Source organism: Hippoglossus hippoglossus, chromosome 4 (genome assembly GCF_009819705.1).
Source record: "Hippoglossus hippoglossus isolate fHipHip1 chromosome 4, fHipHip1.pri, whole genome shotgun sequence".
Lineage (NCBI taxonomy): Eukaryota > Metazoa > Chordata > Actinopteri > Pleuronectiformes > Pleuronectidae > Hippoglossus > Hippoglossus hippoglossus.
Window position 1 is genome coordinate 18,070,496 of NC_047154.1, and position 14,713 is coordinate 18,085,208.

Sequence of the window (14,713 nt, forward strand, 5' to 3'; positions counted from 1 at the left end):
TGGTTGACGCGCTAAAACAGACTTTTGGGACGAGCTACAGGGGAACTCACCTTCGTCTTTTACTCCGGACACTGCGCAGTTTTCTCGTTTTGATTGAGAGACCGATCCTTTAACTCAGTGCGCGCAGCTGCTCTTTAATAAGTAGGCTATTGAGGGAAGCACGCCCATGTGTTCGGCTCTATTATTGCGGGTTTTTTAAATTTGCTTTTTCTCTTTTTTCAATGCGCAAAAGCAATAATGAGAAAGTGAATTAGTGAAGTTGACGCACAGCAGCTATGCAGCCCGGCCGTTTGGAGACGGTCCTTTGAATCAGGCTTCGTGTATTCGGAGCATTTAGTCCGAGGACAGACAGAGACAGCCAGTTAGAAATAGACCGCGACAAAAGACATCTGGGTCCCTTTGAGGGGTGTTTGGGAACGCGTGCCTCTTCGCTGTCCCAGGTGTCCCGCCGAGCGGTGCGGAGACTACAGCTCGGGCCGGCAGCGCTGACATGCTGCCCAAATTCGAGACTGAATCCCTGGGACTCTCTCGATCGTATGGAGAACACGGGCACATGCCAAGGATTATGCAAGGTAAGAACTGGTCATTGGTTTGAATCTCTTTAGACCGCAAGACTCACAAGCTTCTGCCACATGTGGTGAACTCACGGTGCGTTATCAGCGTGGAAGCGCGTAACTCGGTGCCACCAAAACTTCTGTTCGCGCTTAGATCCACTGGATTCTTTGCGTAAAATATGAACCACTGTTTCTAATACAGGCGATTAATCTATATTGAACGTGTTATATTTTTATTTTAGGTCCTTGTTTCACGGAGATTTAAAAAATGTGTTTGCTGTTGTTTTAACTATCTGCCCTCAGTTACTCTGATTTAAAGATGAAGTCTGCAGATTCGCTTTTCAAACCTCGGGCCCGTGATCAAATAATGATTGTTGCCAGTTGTCATTCGTGCTGGAAATGTGCGTGTGTCAGGCGCATAAAAACACTAAGAGGCTGAGAAGTCGATTTCATTTAGTCACATATTTATAATGAACCATTTCTCTCGGTGTCCGCAGAGCTGACTCACCGTTTATCTTTATTTCTGGAGCAGTTAAAACAACTTGTTGCCAATTTATTAAAAAAGAAAAAAGAACCATAAAACGTAGAAGGTTTGATTCAGTGGTTTGCCCCCTGCCAAAGTATTTGACCTCGGGTCGGCTAACTTTAGTCCAACCAGCCTAAAAATTCTGGTTTAATTTAACAGACGTTGTTTAACAGACGTTGTTAAAAAAAACTAAATATTACAACTACATGTCACAAATAAATCCAGACAGATTTGGTGTGTTTTCAAGAATTTTCTGTTTCTGCAAATTATCAAATTCTGGCCTATATAATTCTTGCAATTTCAAAACCAGGTTGAACTAAATTTAAAAGAGGCATCAAATTAGTTTTTTTTAAAGATCTTTATTTTTATTTGATTATCTTTGTAGATTTTTTTTTTTTTACATCTAATTATAAATGTTAAACACTGCGGGCAGAATTGCTTTAGATCTTTAAATGTGCGGTTTGTGAATGTGCAGCTTTGATTCAGAAATTTTCTTTTTACTTTTTTACAGATTGGTCACATGTATTAAAATTCCCTGTGGCATTAATTAAAATATAATATATTTGTTCTCAATGTCTTTCCACCAAGCAGCAACGATTTAGAGAAGAGCCAACTGACTCCTCAGTCAGGACAAACACCCCCAGTGCTCTGGTGTCATTCCACAGCTTTAAACCCGACAGTCAATTAAGCGCGCGTCTTGGTTTATGAGTCGCTGATAAAGCGCACACACTCACAAGTCACGAGGAGTGGAGTGGAGCCCTGTTATCTGCGCGTAAACACAGCGGGAGAAAACAAAGGTAGCTCGGGATGAAGGAGGATTTTTCTCACGTCCTAGGTGTTTTGGGGGGAGCGCAGGAGCAAGTGGCGTCGAGTTGAAAGGCAGCAGGTGAGAGACCGAGCGGCGTGTTTCTGCATCTCTAAAAAAACTGCGTGTATCTGTCTGTGGAGCAAGGATGCACGACTCTCGTTACGCACAACTTTACCGTAAAAATAGGTTAATCTTCTGGGATATATTGCAACGTAATCCCAGCATCTAACGTCGTTATAACTCCTTAAAAATCCAACCCCTGTTACGCACAGCAGACGCATATATGGAGTTTAGAGTTTTAAAAGCTATATGGATAAAACCTTTTTGCTGAAGACATTCTTCATTTGTGGCCTGAGGAGCACTCCCAACTGGATGTACTATATATGTGTTATATTTACCACGGCCTCATCCATTGCACATCCACAACCCATGTCCCGATCATGTTTATTTTCTTTATTAAAATTCGTCCAAACCTGCAGCCGTCGTGCGTCATGAGAACAGGCCCCTGCAAAAAACATATCCTCCTTTTTGCGCTTTTTACGCGGCACAAAGTTCGGAAACGGAGCTCAGGCTTTTCCAGCTTCTGTGGGGAAGGAGACGGCAGCTCGCTGGAACTTGTTGCTTCAGCTGGAAATATGCAGCGCGGATCCCAGCAGGGCAACACGTTCACAAACCAGAAATCATGTCTAATTAAAAGGTCTCAGTGAGCAGATGAGTGGATTTTGAAGTAGCGAGTGTGTGAGTGTGTGTGTGAGGCCTTGGAAAGCAGTGCAGTTGACAAAATATTTCCACTTTTACAGCCACATCCACTGAGGCTTTCCTGTTTGATCCTGGCAGCTTTTTTTTATGATTAGAACCATAAATGCTTTTGTAAGTGTTGTAAATGTCAGGTTGACTGTTTGCTCTGACTGTCACACACACTCTTATCAATGCAACTATTTCTAATACACGAGGCAAAGAGGTGGGAGGCGATACTGCGAATAACACAGTCATTTACCTGCTGTTTCACAGTTCGTGATATAAATGTGAAAAAAGAGCAAATATTGCGGAATTTGAGTCATTGTTAAATAGATTTTAAATTGAAATAATCACTTAAATAAAAATCCCATTTGTGGCTATTTGCTCTTCATTTTGAATAAATGTTTTGGAAACAAGAAAAAACCATCAACGGACTTTATTTTTTTTTTCCAGCTCACGCACAACGTCGCATTTAAATCTCTCTCAACATTATAAAGCGTAAAATAAACTCAACCTATATCTCCCCGTGGTGTTGCGGGTGATTCTTTGAGATGCAAACTGATGTTGGTTGAAGTTTGAACGTTGTTTTTTTTTCTTTTTTCTTCCTCCTCGCCTGCAGAGATGAGGTCTTTATTTGTGTGTGTGTCTTCATTTGTCTGTGGGCGGTAACATGTTCTCCTCCAATCCTTAACTCTAATATCTCTCCATTTCCCCCAGCGCTTCCACGACTTAGACGCATGCATATTTATGAGGCTCGCTTTCATGAGCCTTTTTTAAAAAATATTTTTCTATCTTTCTTTTTTTTTTTTGCTCGTGTCCGCAACGACTGCAGACTAGCAGGGAACAAGGAGAAATAAATGGCTGCGTCTTTTAGAGTCCAAAATCCACTGTTTTAGTCTGTTTCCCATCCTTTAATTAAACATTCGAAAAGTTACCCAAAAAAATCGTATTGAGTTTCGTCTCCATGCTTCCAGTGGTTCATCTTGATGGAAGAACGTGTTTTTTTTGGAAAAGACTGAAATAGACTCTCTCTGTCTCTCTCTCTCTCTTTCTGTCTCTCTCTATGTGTGTGCGTGTGTGCGTGCGTGCGTGTGTGTCTCCTCCGCAGCACCCCATATAAAAATGATGGACTACTCGTATGACGAAGACTTGGACGAGATGTGTCCCGTTTGCGGAGACAAAGTTTCTGGCTATCACTACGGACTCCTGACCTGCGAGAGCTGCAAGGTTAGTACCACAATGTGTGTCTGTGGCACTGTGCGCAGTAAAGGTGACCTTCCCTGCTTCTGCTTTTACGCACACAATATTCCTTTCCTCAAAACTGTGTCGAGCTTTGATGCCACAGTTACAATCGGCTAATTAATAGTGATTATAAACTTCCTGCATTGCAACAAAGACTGTAAGTATTAGCGTGTGTGGCTTGAGATGGTTTGATTGCATTATTAAGTGTGTTTGCAGTATAAATAGGGAAGATGGATCAAGAAAAAACACTTTCAGGCATAGCTGTTTACTTCAAATGTAATTATTGGCCTTGCATATTGCAGGCTCATCCCCATGTGCATTGGACAAATGTAAAATACAATCCATACATGGTGCTGTATGAGCAATTATGTATTTCTATAAAGTTGCCTTACTTCAGTGTGTTAACGCTTTCCATTAATCTGTGGAGATGCATTTTTTTGCATTAGAAGTTTTGCACACGAAGGTATTTCGCCTCTAGTGCCTTGCAACAAGTGTGGCAGTGGAGCTGCAGAGCCTCAGCGGTCACATCACAATACAGGAAAACCAGCAGAAAAGAGGCCGAGGGTCAAATATTGTTGTGACAGTTGATCCAACAAACCTTTCCGGCGAGTGTCAGTGGATTTCGCGGTGGAGGGCTTGGAAATGCAACAGGAGTTCAAAACGAATGCACTGGGGTTTAGTCTTTTTTTTTTAAAACCACCGAACAGAGGAGGCGGAGGAGAAGGAGGAGGAGGAGGAGGAGGGTTTAACCCAGAAAGCAAAGTACACAATCATAATGAATGTGTTTGTACAAGCCTGTGTCCCACTGTCTAAAACTCTCAACACGAGTTCATTAAGAGCACAGCAGCATTGTGTGGTTGGAAAACATTTTCATACACATGTTAATAATGAGGCTACTGTAAAAGCAAACTGTAGCTGCCTTTAATTTGAGCTCCATCAACAAGCTATTTGTCTCTTTCTGCCTCTTTCCACAGTGCAGCTCAACACCGAGCTAATAGGCATCGCCTCAAGTTTTTTCTTCTTCAGCCCAGTAAAGCTGTCAGCACAAAATTAAGCTAAGACAAATGTCTCTGTGTTAACACTATTCAGTGCAAAAAAATTGCAGCTCGCAGTATTGATGCGGCGGCACACATTTCCTGCCTATGTGGTCATTATTCAAAGCAGATGTTATAGATTTGATCCTATATTATGACCTTGAGTTGCTAAGCACTTGCTTGAAGGGAGACGTCGGCGGCATCTCTGCTGCTTTTCAGCCTCGGTTCGGGCTTGTGCTGGACGAGCAATCTACAAACACATTTCCCAGTTAAGCTGAAACCCTCAGTGTGTGTGTGTGTGTGTGTGTGTGTGTGTGTGTGTGTGTGTGTGTGTGTGTGTGTGTGTGTGCAGGATGTAGATGAAGAGGTCTGTGATACAGCGGTGCAGTCTATATCCTCGCTGAAACATTAATAATGCTGATACCTGAAGCTAGCCATTGATTATCTCTAAAATGCAGGCAGTCTCTTCAGTAAAAGTGTGATCATCAGGGTTGAAGTGATGAATCAGTGTGCTGACATGTCACAGGCGGCTTTTGGGCATTAAATACTCACTGTCAGCCGGCCGCTGAGATCTGACTCCACTGTAGGGAAGTTTCCTCCCTGTTCTGTTCTGCAAAAAAAAAAGAAAAAAAAAAAGGAAAAAATGTAAGAAATAAAAGGCAATTTATTTGTTATTTTCTATTGAAATTAAAATAGTAAAATAAAAACAGATTTAGTTTTTTTCATGCCAGTGTAAGCTTCACATTTCAGGGCTTTGTGGTATGAAACACACACACACACACACACACACACACATAAGAGAATAGAAGAAGTGAATCTTAAATATTCTTTACTTCAGCCCCCTCGTAATCCTACCACCTCCCCAAACACAAGCACACACACACACACACACACACACACACACACACACACACACACACACGTAAACACACACATACATGTACACACACACGTCCCCTTTTATTCACACAGGCAGCGTTGGTTTATACGCACCAGCACACACAGAACAAACATTGAACCACATCATACCTTTTAGTTTAACAACAACAAGCCAAAATGGGCTGCATGGTCCTCACTGTACACACACACACACACACACACACACAGAGACACACACACACACACACACACACACACACACACACACACACACACACACACACAGACATACACACACACACACACACACACACACACACACACACACACACACACACACACACACACACACACACACACACACACTTACAGACAGGCCTCATCCTGGCACGCTTCTTTATGGGAGAATTAAATCCTAAAATACTGACATTACAAGCAACTTGTCTGAAGGTCAGAGTCACCGTGCCCATGTAGACATGTCCAAAATATATTTGTCATCTGCAGGAATACAAGAAAAATAAATAGGACGAAAGCAAGTTGAGGTCAGAGGATTATTGTTTAATTTAGAGCCCACATTTGAGTGAATCAAGCAGGTGCAGGACGCAGGGATCAGAGGAGATACAGGGATCGTGCAGATTCTATTTTTCCTGCTCCTCTGTTGGACTCAGTGCTGACATGTTGTAAAAGCTGCTTCCTGGTTGTTGATTTTGCTCCGAGCGAGCGTCGTCTTTCAGGACGGAATTCCAAGGTCGCGAACGTCCAGTTCTGCTCAGATAATTTACCCAATTAACGTGGACGCTACTTTGCGTGAATGTCTTATATACTCTACAGCGAGGTTTCAGAGTTTATGTTAATTAGTGGCTTTTACTTCTGGCAAAATGTCTGTGTTATTTGTAATGTCAACAGACGCAACACTCGCTCGCAGAAATCCCTTTCCACATAAAAAGGAGCCTTGACGAGTGTCTGTTCTCGGTTTGAACCGCAGGTCAAATCAGCTTTTCACCGAGACGCTGTCCGCCTAATCCCCACAAGTGATATTGTGTGTGTTTAAAAAAAAAAAAAAAAGCATTGGTTTGATCCAGTTTGCTTCAGATATTTTGAGCTATATATTCTAGACGCTGTGTGCTAAGTGGAAAATTGGAGAGAAAGTTCTCTGTGAAGGATGGATGTTTTTAGCTCTAGAAGGGTCGATAATCCAAAACTGAGAGCATTTTTTGGGGCGACTAATAAGGCAGGGCAGATTGTCAATTAAATTTTGTGTTTGGTGAGATATTGACAGCAGCACGTTCCCCTTTTTTTTTACGTTTTTACTTTTTTTAAAGAGCAGGTTTAAAGATTCTCCTCCTCGGTTATGGATCTGGAATACGTTAATACCATCTTCCCTCCGTTTGATTTTCACTGCTGCTGCCAATAATTAATTCCAACGTTGCAGGTATGAATATCTGTAATCCCGGAACTGTGAATTATGGATATAATTTATTGGATTTTTTTGGACTCCTGTGCTCATATTTTTCAATAATTAAGTGTAGAGTTGAAAAGATGCTTTCCCCATAAGTTTGAGTCTTTACATGAATAGAGGATTTTGGATAGGATTGTAAATTTGACAGGACTCAAATTAGATTATAAACCCTATAGCGGGTAAAGCAGGTATGTAGAGAATATGTTTTGGGATATTTTTCAGAACTGAAAAATATGTAACTATGGTAGAATTGTAGGTTTATAAATAATGTCCTTATGTGACTTAAACACTAAAGAGGCTGTTACAGTTACTTTGTTTGTTTCAACTTAAAAACGGTGTATTCATGCTTGTGATCCCTGTGTGTGTGTGTGTGTGTGTGTATGTGTGTGTGTGTGTGGGTGTCTGTGTGTGTGGGCCTGTGTGTGTGAGAGAGAGAGAGAGAGCCTGTCCCTCTCCATCTGTCTGGGAGTGTGAATGGGCCAATTACCATCGCATTGCAGGGGTCAAGCAGGTTGACGTCTTAATTGGTTCTCTCCGCAGGGCTTCTTCAAGCGCACCGTCCAGAACAACAAGCGCTACACATGTATAGAGAACCAGAGCTGCCAGATTGACAAGACCCAGAGGAAGCGCTGCCCGTACTGCCGCTTCCAGAAGTGCCTCACCGTTGGCATGAAGCTAGAAGGTACAGCAACATGTTTTCTGCTTTTCATCTCAGGTGTCTGGTTTATGGCAGCGTGACTTGAGTTTTGCTGGTGTTGTGCTTCTGTCATTAAGTGTTGGATACAAAGTTTATGGTTGTTGGCTAGAAGAGAAAGTGTATTAATGTGCAAACAACCAGTTAAACAGTAGCTGGCCACTGGGATTTCAATATCTTGCTCAAGGGCTTTCGAACAGTACAGAAAGTTGTTCTGATTATTAAGTATTATATTAAATATTAAGTTCCAAGAGACATTAGTATCAAGTAGTCTGTTTGAATTAAAGTAACAAAAATACGATAGAAAAATATTCAATTAGAAATCAAAGTTTCTGTGTCACTTAAGTAAAAGTACAAATTATCGATGGACTTAAAGTATTGAAATTAAAATGTAATGCAGAAACGTAAGAGATACACTAGTGTATATTATCTTTAGTATGATACTATTGCTGATGCTTTAATGTGCAAGTAAAATGTTGCTGTTGTAGGTTGTAATGGTCAATGGTCTAATTGTTACTATTTATGTACTGTCTGGTAGTTTAATGTGTAAAGTAACTAGTAACTAAGGCGATAATAATGGTAGTGGAGTAAAAAGTATAATATATACATGCAGTACTTAGTTACATGCTACCAGTGGTACTAACAAGAAGGCATCTACACCAACGTGTGCACCACGCAGCCTCCAGGCTCATTTCCCATTTAAGCGTTTGAAAATTATATTTTACTCTGGGAGACTATTTATCTTTTTACAGTGCACATATCATACTGGGTTTCACAGTAAACACCACTCACTCAAACACCATCTGAAACTCACAGGACACATCTGCAGGAGTGGAAAAGCAGATCCCGTCAGTGTTATTGCTTCATGGGTGCTGCATCATATAGCCTATATATATATATATATATATATTCATATATTGTATGTGTGTATTTGAAGATTTAATGCCTGCTTGCAATTACTGTTTCTGAAAGTTGGAAAGGAAAAAACTTATAAAGCGGAGCAGCTTAAATTGGAGGTTGACTGCTTCTGGACTTCCACGGACGTGTTTTAAAAAGTTCTGGTGAAATGGCAGCTCCAGTCTTTTTCCATTAATCCCCAATTGAACTCGGTTCATCACAGCACATTAACTCTCTTTGGAAAATATTCTTCCACGATCAATTTGCATGTGAGAAGTTTCCCTCTATGTCGAGATACCCACCATTTAGAAAAAAAAAAAAGGGTGAATACCTGCTTTGACAAAATGATTGCTTGTATGAGAGTAGATTATATTTATTTAAACATTTAACAATGAACATCTCAGTAATTTCTCTTCTCCTGAATGTAAACCGTATGAAGAGAAACCTTTCATTTCAACCAGAGCGTTGAAATCCCGCATTGCTTATTAGTATTTGAGATGGGGTCAGGGGGAGTTGTGGGGGTATCTGGTAGCTGCTGTACACTTAAATTTGCCAGACAGAGTAATAGATAAAATATTAAACTTGGCAGCGGGGCGAGAATGGTAATGATGATACTTTTGGCCGGCCGCTTCGAGGCCTCTTTGTTGAAGTTGAACGCGGCTCAGAAGCTTGTTTAAAACGCGGGCTATCCAGCAGTGACAGGGTGGCAGGGCAAGAAATGCTCTTCAGTGTTCAAAGATAATATTTAAAATCAACTATTTTTCCACACATTAGTTGACAGGTTTTTTACTCTGAAATCACATGAATAACGTGACCTGAAGGTCGTCTTTCAGTGACTATTTAAAAGCCAGAGTAAAAGCTGCTATTTTGACATCCAGGAGGTTAAGATTAAAAAAATGCTGCAAATCTTTATCTTTTGCAGCCTTTTAATAAGGTGTTATGATATTCAGAAGCTTTTCTGTGATCAAATTCCTCACACATTTGTATTTGAAACAAAATTAAAATTCCCTCGGCCCCTGAAATGCTCACATGTAATTGAGAAAACTTAATACGTTAAAGAAATAAGACCCTGAGAGGATGAGAGCAAAACAAAGACAGCCTAACTAAAACCCTTCTGGAGGCTTCTCCCTTTACCTGCCATGTGCCGTGTAATTAATTGCTGTTAATTGTGAATGGCCGCTGGGCAGAAAGTCCCGGCCTGTCATTTTCCAGCTGACACAGGGGGGGGTGGGGGGGGGGGGGTGGGGGGGGGGCTGCAGGTTTGATTTGTTTTGCTGGTGGTAGCTTTGCAGCTCGGGGGCAAGACGGGCCCTGCAGCGCTCTGTCAGGGGCCAGACGCTCCAGTGGGCGACTCCTGCCACAAGCAGTAAAGACCTCCCAGACAGAGAGTGTGACACCGCTCACCACACGCACACTGTACATACAGCTCCCCCTGTGGTAAACACATCCATATATTCATGAGACGCCCAGAGAAGCTGTTCAGGAGGCCACAGGGAAGAGGGAGAAGATGTTCGATCTGAAAAATGAAAACTAAAAAAAAGGGTGTAGGATAGCTGTGAAAGAGAGGATGGGAGATTTGGGGGTCATGTGCTTTGTTATTGCAATCTTTTCATTCCATTACGCAGCAGCTTGCAGAAACATGTGAACTCTGGGTATCGAGTGGAAACCAAATGTGGTTCAAAAAAACGTGGTGGAAACTCTCGAGTTGACTCCAACTGTCATGTCTGTCAGTGTTTCTGTTTACCTTTGCCTCTCTGGTGTTGTTCCATGTCTTTCCTGTTTGTTGATGAGTTTGCCAACCAATGTGGAGTTTGATGTTTGCTGTGAGCGTGGCAGCGGCAAAGAAATCTGTGTGTGCATGCATGTGTGCGTGTTTGTGTGAGTGTGTGTGTGTGTGTGTGTGTGTGTGTGTATGTGTGTGTGTGTGTGCACGCTGGCAACGCTTTGAAGTTGAGACAAGGTGAAAAGGTTGACGGGAACATATCAGAGTGACATAAACAGGGATGTGACGTGTCCATCGCCCCTTCCCATCTCTCAGAGATGAGCTGTCTCGTCTACAGCTGATAACCAAACACACCACAGTATTGTTAAACCTCAGCGGTGCCTTGACTTTGCAGGAGGCAGGATTAAAGCTTTATTTCATTCAGCACTGTTTGCCTCTGCCACAGGATGAACTACTGACCCAGTGCGTAACAATCATGATACTTGTTTTCCAAAGTAAAAGTCCTGCTTTCTGTCCTTTGACATTGAAGAGCTAAGGTGTGTAGTTACAACCTAAAACATCTTTAACCACATGTCAACAGTCGCTAATATTTGTCCTGCCAATTTTACAAATCATATTATTACCATTCGCCAAGGAGGTAACGTTTTCAGCCCTGTCCGTTAGTTGGTTTGTTGTTAATTAAGATTACACAAAGAAAATGATCTCATTTACATGAAGGATAGGACATGGGGCCAAGGAAGAATCCATTAAATTGTGGTGTAGATCCGGGTCAGGGGGCTGATCCAGGATTTTTTTTTTTTTACTTTCTTTAACATTGCGTGATGGGGCGCTTTTCAACCTTTTTGTGAATTTCTAAAGAAATAATACAAATATCTTGATGACAAAAATCAGACATCTCTATGGAACTGATATCTATGAGGTGCGGCCTGATTGAATTTAGACTTTTGGGCCTTGGCGTTTTTTATGTCTTTAAAATCTTTAATTTTAATTTGTTAATTCATCCTTCACACACTCCCCCTCACATACACACCCAATGATGACGGAGCACTGCAGCCATGCACTGGTCTAACCACGCTCAGCACAAACGGCCACATGCTGTAAAGCTCCTGACTTGTTGGTATTCACTGTAGCATCTCAGCCAGTGTTGACTCAATGAGAAAAGTGGGGAGAAAAAAAGCCTCTTCCCATTTAGCTTCGACCCATTAGCACGTTATTCTCTAAAGCTGATGAAGCATTCAGTGTCTGAACAGCTCCCACTGGTATGATTCTCCCTTTTAGACTCGCTAGAAGTTGCCCTGGATCATATGCTTCACTGAGCCGCCTAATGTTTCCTTCAACTGTGCATCATCTTAAAGACGGAGCGCAGCAGTAGCATGTCTGATCGTGGAATAAGCAGTTTCCACTGTACAAGGGAGTAAGAGGTACTTTAGATTGTTATGAAGAAGTCTTTATTTGAAAACGCACAAAAAACTGATTAATACTTTTTCCTCCACTTGTGGAACAGTGATTACTGAATACCAGAAAATAATGAAGAATGTAGACTGGAGGTGCTGGGGATCAAACCACCGACCTTCTGGTTAGTGGACCCTCTCTACCTCCTGAGCCATAGCCACCAAACGTCAACTCACCTCAACTTGAGGACCAATCAGCCCTGTCTCGCTTTAAACCAGACATGACAGTACATGGATTTAAAGTCGACACTACTCTGCCTCTGATTTCTCTTTTTTCTTTAACTTTTACTGGACTTTTCACATATTTGACTGAACAGGCTCACACAGGCTCAAATCTAAATTCATTAACTCCTACAAATGTAAACCCACTACAGCGCAGTGACCTGAAATTAGCGCCCACCACCCAAGTGTTTTTATAGTCCCCTCTGCCTCTCTCTCCCTCTGCCTCCGCTTTTTATTTGCTCCCTGTCTCCAGCCCTCTCGCTCTGATTTGTCTTCCATCAGCCTCCCAGTAACCTGGGGTGGAAGCCGGGGAGCTGTCCCATTACTTATGCATAGGTATCATAGGTATTCATGTGTGTGCATGGGATAGGGCGCATCCGGAGCAGGGGCCGGGGCCCCGACATGACAAACAGGGTGTCAGCAAGACTCCGCGAGACCCATTAATATGCCGGCGGTCGACAGGGATCCTCACCTACGCACGCTTAATATTCCTGTATATTAAACAACCATAAATCAGAGGATATAAGCGCTGAGGGCTCTGAGTGTGTGTCTGTGTGTGTGTGTGTGTGATGTGTTTGAGTGTGTTGAGGGTTATGTGTAGGTGTGTGCAGAGAAAGTGTGTGTGTAAACAGTACAGTGCATGTGGTCTGTGTTTGAGATGGTGTGTATGAGGCGGATGTGTGCTCAAATATGTGTATTTTAGTGGATGTGCTTGTAGACGGTAAGTCAGGGAAATTCAGAGGATGGCAGCATCAGCCTTTTAGTCCCTCAGCCTGGATTTAGCCCCAAAGCCTCACTGTTAACCCACAATGTCTCTTCACTCACATCCTATTCATACGTACACATTTTTTTTTAAATATAAAGGGGAGAACAGGAAGTTTCTTGCATATATTTTCAGCAGAACAACATTTTCCCAATCAATACTTTAAAGCAGTAAACTGTGTGTGCAGCTTTGTTCATACCCTAGTTGGGGGTTTGTTACATCAGCCCAAACCATTAACATCTCTCCAGCTCACACACACACACACGCACACACACACACGCACACACACACACACACACACACACACACACACACACACACACACACACACACACACACACACACACACACACACACACACACAAACCTTCTTTCTTAACACACGTGCTTACACTGTCCTCATCCCCTCCCCCTTCCATATTAATCTGTGTTACACACATGCAAATCACCTTGTTTAATTACAGACAAAGAATCTGTGTGTGTGGGTGTGTGTGTGTGTGTGTGTGTGTGTGTGTGTGTGTGTGTGTGTGTGTGTGTGTGTGTGTGTGTGTAATGGTGGGGAGACCTGTACCCCCCCATCTCCTACGCTGGGTCTGGATATTCATGATGTGATGTGGGTCCCTGGGTCCGAGGCAGGCAGGCGAGCAGGCAGTCAGGGCTTCATTTTGTTTTCCCAGTAGAGCTAACTATTAGTTTCTCAGCTCATTAATTACGCTGTTGTGGAGAAATCATTAATAGTTAAAGTTGCCCTACAATAATGTTTAATGGATACATTTGACGGGGCTCCTGATTTTTTTTTCTTTCTTGGATATGCGATAAATTTTTTAACGGGCGTGATAATCCCTTAGCCTGGGTGATTGGGCACTGGAGTTGACCTCAAGCATGTTGGGAAGTGTGTGTGTGTGTGTGTGTGTGTGTGTGTGTGTGTGTGTGTGTGTGTGTGTGTGTGTGTGTGTGTGTGTGTGTGTGTGTGTGTGTGTGTGTGTGTCTACAGTGGCAGGAGTGTCTGGCCTGCCCCCTTCCCTCCGTGCGGTGCGTTCCTTGTTACCCAGTGTGTGTTTGCATGTGTGTGTGGTATGAGAGATTCAGCATGTGTGTGTGTGCGTGTGTGTGTGCGTGTGTGTGCCTCCCCTCTTGGCTCCTCTCGCTCAGATCAGTGACAGACACTTTTGTGACGGAGGTCATTAAAATCACTCCCAAGGCAGCTCGGTGTGTTTTTTGTATGGGTGTCTGCCCCTCGTCCCCCCCACCCCACCTCCACCACCCTACCCCACTCCTGTGCCCCCCTACCCCACCCCCGCTTATACTCCCCTCACCCCCTTTTTTCAATTTACATCCCTCTCCCGGTCCTTCATTCAGCTGGAGTGGACCCAGGCCGACTCACACGTTATCTGACGATCCACCGTGCACTAACAGGGCCAATGTATATACATGTATTTGCATGTATAGTTAAATATGTGGGTTTAATTTTTTAGTTTTTTACCAAGACTGGGCTGAATACAATAAAAATAAGTGATATTCTGCAGTATTGGTATTAGTGAGCGTTTTATTCTGTTGCTATGTCTCCCAGACGTCCGTTAGCTCGTGGCACACTGCGCTCGGTGAGTAAGAGGTAATTAAGTATGAATAATTAACACCAGCGCTCCCCGACTGGGAGACAGCAGAGCGGCTTCCCCATGGCAGCAGTCGGCCAGATCACACATGGCCCTTGTAGCAGTCCACT

At 42.8% G+C, this 14,713-nt stretch overlaps 1 protein-coding gene across 1 annotated transcript in view; it reads left to right on the top strand.

Annotated features, from left to right (window-relative positions):
* Positions 1 to 490: 490 nt before the first annotated feature.
* Positions 491 to 14,713, top strand: part of nr5a2 (nuclear receptor subfamily 5, group A, member 2) — a 65,683-nt gene continuing 51,460 nt past the window's right edge. Inside the window, exons 1-3 of the mRNA XM_034583244.1 lie at positions 491 to 572; positions 3,735 to 3,853; positions 7,781 to 7,922. Coding sequence (XP_034439135.1) covers positions 491 to 572; positions 3,735 to 3,853; positions 7,781 to 7,922 — 343 coding nt within the window. The remainder of the gene's footprint in view (positions 573 to 3,734; positions 3,854 to 7,780; positions 7,923 to 14,713) is intronic.